The sequence below is a fragment of the Penaeus monodon genome, chromosome 5 (assembly GCF_015228065.2).
Source record: "Penaeus monodon isolate SGIC_2016 chromosome 5, NSTDA_Pmon_1, whole genome shotgun sequence".
Lineage (NCBI taxonomy): Eukaryota > Metazoa > Arthropoda > Malacostraca > Decapoda > Penaeidae > Penaeus > Penaeus monodon.
Window position 1 is genome coordinate 50998500 of NC_051390.1, and position 10338 is coordinate 51008837.

The window sequence follows — 10338 nt, forward strand, 5'->3', positions numbered from 1 at the left end:
AAATGCCTCCATTCCATATATTAAACACACTGGTAATTTGTTGGTTTTCTCCTGTACTAATTGATTTATTATCATTTACTAAGGTAACTACATGAATAGCAGCAAACGTGGTCCAGCGTATGGCTTCAAACTTTCGAGTCTGGATACTTTGTGTGATACAAAGTCAGCGGACAAAAAGATGAGTGTGATGCATTACATTCAGGAAACCATGAGAGCGAAGTTCCCAGATATCACTAATTTCGACGCAGAACTAAGGTTTATTGAAAAGGCTGCACAGGGTGAGTAGGACAACACTGGTTTCACTTTGTTTTGTAAATTGTGACCATAAGCAGAGGTATTCTGATTTTTTTTTTTTTTTCAAGTTATAAGTCTTTGGCATGATATGTACAGATTTTTATTGCTTTTTTTAGATATACAGAAACATGAAGTTATTTGAAATCAACTAAATTTCTCAGTTTAGGTGTTGTGCTACTACTACATGTTCCCTGAAGTATGTGCACTATGTTCATGATCTGGGGAGTATTTTTGGCATGCATAGGAATGAATAATTCCATTGAATAAGTTCTATTAATCCATTTGGCCTTGCTGTGGCCCAGAATCCTATCATTACGCTATTTGAGTGGCGACTCTCCCAGCTGTGTAGCTTGTAGGCCTAGCCCACATATTGACTTGCATTTCTGTTATTGCTTTCTCTGCATTATTATTATTATTATTGTTATTATATTATTATTATTATTATTATTATTATTATTATTATTATTAATATTATTATTATTATTAATATTATTATTATTATTATTATTATTATTATTATTATTATTATTATTATTATTATTATTATTATTGTTATTATATTATTATTATTATTATTATTATTATTTTTTTTTTTTCCCAAGGTCTATATTTGTCATTTGAGATGTAGTATCCAGATGATAATAGTCTGTTTTACTTGAATGGACTCCATATCATCTGTCTATGGTGTTTATAACTATGTAATAACAATAAGATAAAGAAACATTTTATTATTTGTGTAGTTTTTACATATTTTCATAAAAGTTTCACCAGTCATGGCAGTCAGGAATAAGATCCTGAGCATGGAAATAGCAACCTCCCTGAAGCCATTGCTCTTCCGGTCAAGGCTCACGGATGGTGCATTTCACTCTTATTTAGTGATGGAAATTAATGCAAGAGCCTCTTCCTAAATACCTACTTTGTCTAATCACTCTCCAAGGGCTTTGTGCACTCTTGGTGAGCCGTTCCCATCATCCCAGTTTTCCATCAAATTTTTCGTGGTAATATATTCTTGTCACTTCAGTTCTCAGCCGGATTTTTCCATGACGGCATATTCAAGCCAATATATCTGTAGCCAAATTTTTTTTTTTCATGGTGTGATAATCACTTTACCTGGATCTAAAACTATAAGTTTCAGGAACATTGTACCTTATGGTCAGGAGAAAGAGAATTTTAAATTAGAATGTTCATTATCTAGATCGGGAATTGAGACTTATTTTATATTTGTTTGTTTTTTAGTATCTATTGAACTGCCTTTTGCTACAGATATATTATACTTCATATATATTTATATATATTAATATATGTATATATAAATGTTTGTGTGTGCATGTGGTGTGTGTATGTGTGTGTGCTTGTGTGTATTTGTGTAATCTTCTCATTTGAGAATATGATCAAATTTAAACTTCTAAGGTAAGTGCAGATATTTATGATTACATTACAGCAAATTACTGTAGCTTTTTCTTCTTTCTTAGTATTTCCATAAGCCTTAAAATAGCAAATTAATCCATTTCATTAAAGATTAATGGCATCAACCCAAATGTCCTGCAGACTCTTATTTTGAATTCTCTTGAGCTGAATAATGTGCACTAACAAAATGTATTGTTTTCAGTATCACTGGAGAATATTATCACAGATGTCAGTGAACTAGAAAAGGGTATGGAGCAAGCAAAGAAGGAATATGAACGGGGAAGAGACATGAGGAGTGTGGAGGGACAGGCTGCATCTAGTGTGCTCAAGGATTTCTTGAGTAATTCAGAGGAAAAGTTGAAAAAGGTAAGTTGAACAAGTTGGTCTTATATGTATAGCTTGCATACCTTTATTTTGTGGAGTAAATAGGACTGAGATTGTTTTTTTTTTTGGTTGGGTGTAAGTTTATTGTGGCACTTTCCTTTTTTTTTTTACATTCCTTTTATATTTTTCTGTAAAACTGATCTTACAATTAGGTATCCAATTTAACATGTAAATAGTTGATAAAGGAAGGAAATGATTTTGTGAAAGATGACTTTTGGAGTTAGTTTCAGTTAGGAATAATAGGAAGAGAAAAGAAATCAGTGGAATTTTTGGTTTTACTTTATTAGATTACATTTCTGTCTTAAATTTGTGATTTTTGAAATCTTTTAGAATTTTCAAACTTTACCAATAGTATATTATATTAAGAAGAAAATTGATTGCGTTCTGACAATACTTAAATCGTATCCCGCAGTTGAAAGCGGAGGCCAAGACAGCACAAGCGGCCTTTGCAGAAGTGTTAGAGTACTATGGAGAGAGCTCAAGAAGTATGGCTCCTAACACCTTCTTTGCCATTTTTGTCCGTTTCACCAAAACTTATAAGGTAATTATGTCGTGCATGTAAGTCTTCCTGTCAGTTGGATTAATTTGATACATGGTGTGCAGCCAAGAGGAAAAGTAATCTGTGTGAAAATAGTGGGTTTTTGAGAGAATTTCCTTGATGATAATTATATGTGATTTTATTTTCTGATACATTTTTTATTAATATTAAATTTGTCTAAGGCAGTGCTGAATGAACTGTCAAGTACTGAAAGCAAGTGCTTAGGTCACTTAAGAAAGGGGCCCCACAGAGTACTGATGCCATAGCTGTAGCCATTAAATTTGAGGGAATTCCAAATTCATGTAAATGACCTCACAGCATTTTCTAAGAGGTGCAGACTTTTAACTTTTTACTTCATACCATTAAATCCATTTTAGATATGGTATAAAGGGGGCACCATTAGAAAGTGCTGAAGGGCCACTCTTGCAAGGGAAGAAGGGGCAGGAAGAGCAGAAGGGCAAAGGGGGCACAGCTTAGGGTATCAGATGGTCTTAATCTAAGGTATTTGAAAACCATGACAGATGGTGGAGCAAGAGAATGAGCAGCGGCGCCGATTAGAGGCTGCCTCCAAAGCAGCAGCTCTGAACCAACAGAAGCAACAACAGCAGCAGCAAGAAAGTCAGCAGGTGGTTAGAAACAACAAAATCAATGCACGTAAACAACAGGTCAGTCGTTGGCTCAAATATGTTGCTTTTTAGAATTTAAAATTGGCTTTTTTGATGACTAGGAAGTTTATGTGGGATAAGTGTGCTTGTTAAGTAGCTTCTATTAATTGTAATGAAATTAAATGTGTAAGAAGACTTAATACAGCTATTTGCAAACTCAGGATCTGGGTGCTTAAATTATAACTTTGGATGAGGAAGTGTGCAGTACAGTACAGGATTTTTTTTCTAATTACAGGGTTCTTATTGTGGTCTTGATTATTGGTTATGCAGATGATGTAATTTTAACAGAATTATTATTAAGGGATCAGACTTTGACCCAAAACTGCCTGAATGTGAAATATCAGTTCACTGTCATTTTGTTTTGTGAAATGTGGTTACATATAAAAGGCTCCTGAAGTGTTCAGCCATCAAGGTGTCAATTAGTAGGCTGTGTGACATCACCTGTTTACTCCTTTCCTTGAATTTTCAGATTTTTCATCTAATGCTATTATGATTATCATAATGTTATTAACAGTGGCAATATGAAAAGAATGGATTTCTGAAAATCAAGGAAAACTGTAGACAGGTGCAGTAGGTAGGATCTGTGATTGACTCCTTGGCGACCAAATGTTTGCAGAGCCATTGGTATGTAAATACAATTGATAAACTAGACCCACAGTAGGCATCCCCAGTGGCAGGGGGTTTGAGTATATTTTGAGCTCCTGTAGGTCAAACGTAGTATAGATCAGACAGTACTTATTTTTACAGGGATCAGGTTTTGATTAATCAGGTTTTAATTACATTTTGAGATCTAACGAGTCAAGAGGTAGTACAGATTACAAGAGTGCTCGATATAACACAGATATGTTATAGGTAACAACAATACCAGTGTGAACTTATAGGTAAGGAGAGAAAAATTATGTTTTAAACTAGGCTAGGTGAATAGCTATCCAAATATATGTTTGTGTGTTATATATCTTAATTTGTATATGTTGATATTTTGTAAAAACCCCTGTTAGTCTTAGAAATTAGAAAATTAGTGAACTAGTATTCAATATATTTCCACTTGCAAAGTTCTTTCAAATTTTGCTTAAGGTACTTCTGTTATTAGGGGATACTTAGAATATTGAAGGTGAAAAAAAAAAAAATTGTAAGACAACTGTTGTGGTGTTCATTTTCTAGGAAGCAAAACTAGAATTTAATGTATAGAATATATTACATTAAGATCTTAATGTAAGAACTGCTCTAAAAGGACTTGAGTATTTTGCTGTGAGAGGAATATAGATGACATTAGTTGTGATATCTGACACATTTTTATACTTGTTATTAAAATTATTATTCTTGAGAGGTGTCATAGAGGCATAGGTTAATGCTAGTATAATTAATCAATATTTCAGTTTAAAGTTCATGTCTTTTTATCTCATGATTCCCATTTTTTTTTTTTCTTCAGGCTTACGGAGGAGAGGTAATATTTACAAATGATTTCTTTTTCAATGTGTGTCTAATGAACTTACTGTATTAACTTCCTCTTTGTTTTGTTAACCCTGTCTCTGCATTTTTTTTTTTTTTTTATGTGACGTTATCAGGGTCAGAGAATTAGCTGTTGCCTTGATTAGGGAATTTACTCTTTGGAAAGTTTGTGTTATAGATCCGGATAAAAGGTTAGGGAGAATAATTGCTGATAGATATGATGAATAGGTTACTTTAAGATTGATAAAAAAAGACATGACTTATTGTCATGATTTTAAATTGATTTTTCTTGTTTACAAATTTCAAGTACTCCATTTATAGATAGATTTGATCAAATTCTTATTTCATTATAATAAGATTTGTAAATTATATCAATAGCAGTTTTTTCTATGAAACTGAAGCATCTACTGATAATGTCACATTGAAAATATTTATTTGCAGTGTTTGATTTTCGCTATATGAGATTCTCAAAAGGTTAAGGTTTGATTTTCCTTGCCCTAATGGAATTTCATTCCTGTGGCATGAAAACATTCACACTGACACAAAGTGCTCTCTCTCTCCATCTTTTCCTGACCAAAGCTTCAGAATACAATTAACTAAATATTCATGACACTAATATCAAGAGCACTTCTCTGCTGTAAGAGCTGAAACCCTACTGTTTCTAAAGTCTGGACTTGTCTCTTAGATATGACTCCAGAGAGCCAGAGGGTTCTAGAATGTGAATTATTTAGAATTCACAATATTTTTATTATTCTATTCCATTTCACAAATGGTGTTTCTGAATGTCCTTTCATTTTAGATATATATATATATACATATTTCTCATGGTATCCTCTTTGAAGGACAGTAATAAATGTCACTTAAATACATGTGGTTTGCCATGGTTTAGAAATTCCGAATGGGAGTCCGCATCACAAGTGTATAAAAGAGCTACATCCGTCCACATGCTCTGTCTGTTTACCCCCATGGTCGCCAGGTGAATGCAACGCTCTGTGCAAATACAGGTACATGATTGTCTGTGCTTGTTTCAAAACATGCTGTACTTGATACAGTGGTGCATTAGAAATTTGTATACAGTGAACTAAAGCTCTTCTAAATTTGGATTATGTTAAAATTAGAAAGGATACAGATTTGCAAAGTTAAACTGAATTGTACCTGAGCAAGGAAGGTCATCCACTCCACCTGCTGATGGGGAAAATTGTTAATAATGGAAGAAGTGAAGAATCTTGTTAAGATGTATGCACACTTGACTGGACTGTATTTGCAACTGGTAAAGTATAATATCCAAGCATAAATCACTGATTACCCATTATAAAGGAACTTAATTTTTCTTTAATGCTCTCTAGTGCTCAGTTGTGCTCAACATTTTCCTTAATTTTCCTTTTTTCTTTCCTTTCTTCCTCCAGTCCTCCTTTCTGCCCCTTCTCCTCCATGCTTCCTTCTTCCTGCTTCAATCCTCCAATTTCCCTCTTCATCTTTCTTTTGCACTCCTTCCTTCCCTTGCCTTCCCTCCTCTCACACATCTAGTCACTCGTTTAAGCACCCGAACAGTCATACATGCCCTGGATAATATAATAAATTCCAAATATCAAACCTGCCAACCTTTTTGAATTATCATATGAAGGAATGCTTTTAGTGTATAAGCAAACATGTGAATATCAGTGCTCATTGTTTAAAGGTTCTATTCCAAATAACTGCAGTGTAACTAATCTATTTACTGGCATATCAGGTTAATTGGTATAGATAATGAACACTTACCAAATAGCCCATAAAATGCAGTGATATTTAACTTTTCTCTCATAGCTTTTATTAGCCCTTAATTGTGCATGTAAGTAAAATACAGGAAATCATTGAAAAACCCATTGAAAACTATGTCTCTGCAACTAGACTGTAATGTGTATTCATAGTGACTTCTGTTTGAGATTACTTTGGGTTTGGATATGGTTATTTGTATTCTATACAAAATATATAGCTTAGCTATATGTTCAATATGGGTTTGTGTTTTGTGTAACCTCTTTCATATCAGGTACTCAGATTTTGAAGGAGTTTTTATTCTGTCCTGAGTAAAGTGATGTGTGATTATAGCCAGGCTTTTGCATCATTGCCAACATTAAATGGTTTCTGACTCCAGTATGTTGGATAGATTTAGTAACAGTAGTATGAGACCACCAGTGGAGGAGTATTAGTATATAGTAATATCACTAAGGCAAGCAAAGAAAAAAACATAAATTACTTATTACTGTTATGTTTGATTATAATTTTTTAATGTGGGTAACCAGATTAAAAACAACCATAGTCTAATAATTCATGGAACAAAGTAACTAGTGCTTGATCCGTTCATGATATTGATAGGAATATTTGTATAATAGTTTCTGAAATATTAATTAAGTAAAAGTTTAGAGTTTGAGACATAATTTCCCTGGGATTGAGTTTTTAAAAATTGATTTATCACTTTTCTAATGGGGGCCTCATATATGATACTGGATGAAAATGATGATGTCCAAGTGTTTGGATAGTCAGATGAACAGATATTCTATTATATAGTTATAGAATTGCATTTCCTTATTTGCCTATGTAATGTTCTATATCATCTGTTAAGCCTTCCAAATTTTCCTTATAGGCTTGTGTACTTGATGCATGGTAATCTCAAAACTACAAACTATTTTCCCGTTCTCTCTCTTCCTCACTCTTAATTACTCTACATTCCTTTTACTTTGATATTAGAAGAGCCTTTGTTTATTTTTCTAATGATGACTTTCGAAGATCCTTTTCAATATATGAATAATGAGAATTTCCCCAGAGGCTCTTTTCTTCAGCTCTGATGGCATTACTATTTTACATTCTAGACCCCAGTGGAAACCTGTTCATGCATGAATTTCCCCTTGCCATAGCATGGTCCCTGTGTTTCCCCCATATCATCCTTTCAGCCATCCCTGTTTCAACTTTCCCATCATTCCTGGTTGTTTAAACAGGTACTTAAAATGATTGTCCATTCACTTGTCTTCTTTTATATTTAGTCCCCTTAAAGAGCAATTTATTTAGTCTTATTGTCATCATCAGTTCAGAATTCGTAATCATGATTTAGACGTTCAACTTCATATTCATATTCTCATGATTAATTTATGAAGGTGAGAGTAGGAAAGAAAGCCCTTTTTTGGTTATTTTTTTCCTTGATTGTAATATATACATAATTTAATTTGACATAATACCTGCAGTTTCCAGGAAGCTTATCAGAGCCAGTGAGCAGAGAACTAAATTCCAAAAGGACATAGGGTTCCCATGACAGGGTTCCCAGGGGCAGTTAAATCTATATGTGTGTGTGATCATGAATAGGCTACACATGTTGCATCATTTTGTGTTCCATCATTTTAACTTCATTTTACAATTTATAGGAGGCGCTGATGAGTGAAATGAAGGCGCGTGGTGTGGTTGCAGATAAACGCCTTCTTTCTCAAGAGGACGTTTACCATGGAGCTCTTGAGGATATCCTCATTGGCCTGAAAAATGAGCCATACCGACGAGCTGATGCAGTAAGGAGAAGCCAGAGGAAACGTAATGAAAATGTGAGACTCTCCCGTACTTTGGATGACATGGAATTTTAAGCATTTTATGCAAAGAAAAAAAAATTATTGCAATATCTTTCCAAGTTTCAAAATCTTCTGTCAAGTCTTATTATGACTGGGTAGTGCAGTGTCTTTTTCTTTTTTTGATAAGAGAAAAGTGATTTAGAGAATGATATAAACATTCACTTCACCTTTGGGAAAGATTGTTGCTTCCAGTGATACCACTTTTTTTTCAAATTTAAAGTGTTTTTCTCAGAAACTGATTCAGAGGAAGGTGTGATGCATGCAAAACACTTTGATAGACATGGACTTGACTTGCAAATGTTTGTTCACCACAGGACAAAGGTATAAAGCATTCCAGCTAAAATTAGTTGCTACTTACATAATTTTTAATGGATTGCCCATCCATGATGACTGAAGTCTCATTATATTAGTCCTACAGAAAAAAGATAAAGCATTAAAGATATAAAAAAAAGTCTTCAGAGATCATGTAATGCCAGAATTTCTGTTTAGATATTTGTTTATAGATTTTCTTTTAAGTTTTGGTATTATTATCTTCTGCTATAACAAATATGTAGTTAATGAGTGACAATCAAGAAGTTCAGCATAAGAAACAAAATTTGAAAATATTTTATTAGATGCCTGTATTAGATTTATATGAGTGGATCCTTTTAGGTTAAAAATCATATATATATATATATATATGTTAATTTTTGTAGCTAATACAAAAGAGGAAATATAAAAGAGAATGAGGATGGTCCAATACATTGAGAATATTTCAGAGGATGGATTGATAAGTACTTTTGCCTTGTTATTTAGGACTGGAGTGATGGTCTGAGCAGTGGCTGAATCTCTGCATTGTGCCTCGGTACGGTATGCCTTCCAGCAGTAGAAAGTGCGTGGTTTAGAGATGGCTGAATCTACGTTTAAACTTTGTGAGGTTTTTGTCATGTCATAGGCACAACGACAACTTTTATGGAGTTGTAAAGTCATTTTTTTAGGAAAGAAAAATATTGTTGGTGGGAAAAAAAAGAGAGAGAAAAAAATGTATCTGGAAATTTTCCTCCAGTTTATTATTAAAGCAGATATTGTTTTATTATTGATGGATCTGATGAGTATTATACCTGTAATTTATTTATTTCAAATATTGTATGACCTGATGTGACCTTATCACACTACATGTATATAAAATCGGAATTATACTTTGATTATCAAAAGTGAGAAAAAAATTTAATTATCTTTGCGAAAAACAAAGTCTAAGTCTTGCTTATGTATTTGGTGATTACGCACAGGTTATATCAAATTTCTGGGCTCTTTAGGTTGCCCAGAATATATGAAAACTGCCACTAGAGTCCTATTTGGCAACACTGATTGAAGTGGGTTGAAAGAGGAATTGCCATCTTGCCTTGCCAAGTTCTCTCCAGTGTTGCCAGTTCTGTGATGTCTTAATGTGGAAATTGATTCTTAATGCCTTGTGGAGCTATAAGAATTGAGAATATTTTTCACTGTGTATGTGATGATTTGTGTTATATTGAAAACTATCAGTCACTGATATTTTTTTTTTATATTAAGATTTTGAATTTATTTTATATATATCATCCCAGAGTCTGGGCATTATTGTTAAAAGTTTGCAAAGTCTTGGTATATGTAAAATTTGTGTGGAAAAAAAGGAACACAAACCACCCATTTCCCACTGTCTCTGCTAATGCAACATGTTTGATATTTAAACATATCTGTAAGTGTATATTTTTCTAACATTATCCTTTTTTTTTTTCCTTTGTTTTTGTTTTTTTTATCTTTTTTTTTGTACTGTCCAGTCACTGTGTGCCTTATGAAGGTTTTGTTTTTTTCCACATAACAAGCAGTTACATCATCTTATTTCTGTGACTGCAAATTTAAAAAAAGAATATTTATATATTTTCCTTTTCTTTTCATCCCAATTTCACCCAAAATGTGTAAATATAAATCCTCTTTTGTCTCTATATAACCAGTTTCAAAGCAAAGGTAATGATCAACTGATTTATATAGAATACACAGT

The 10338-nt window shown here is 33.1% G+C and overlaps 1 protein-coding gene across 5 annotated transcripts in view; it reads left to right on the forward strand.

Annotated features, from left to right (window-relative positions):
- Window positions 1-9323, forward strand: part of LOC119573272 (formin-like protein) — a 20830-nt gene extending 11507 nt beyond the window's left edge. Inside the window, exons 16-22 of one of the 5 annotated variants that reach the window (XR_005228786.1) lie at window positions 84-278; window positions 1904-2067; window positions 2498-2626; window positions 3145-3288; window positions 4718-4732; window positions 5627-5741; window positions 8130-8246. Coding sequence is in view for 3 of the 5 variants with exons in the window: in XM_037920426.1 (XP_037776354.1) it covers window positions 84-278; window positions 1904-2067; window positions 2498-2626; window positions 3145-3288; window positions 4718-4732; window positions 8130-8339 (857 nt within the window). In the remaining 2 variants the exon portion in view is untranslated. Of the gene's footprint in view, window positions 1-83; window positions 279-1903; window positions 2068-2497; window positions 2627-3144; window positions 3289-4717; window positions 4733-5626; window positions 5742-8129 lie in introns of all 5 variants that reach the window. The other 4 variants (XM_037920427.1, XR_005228787.1, XM_037920426.1 and 1 more) reach the window with 4 other exon arrangements.
- Window positions 9324-10338: the final 1015 nt, after the last annotated feature.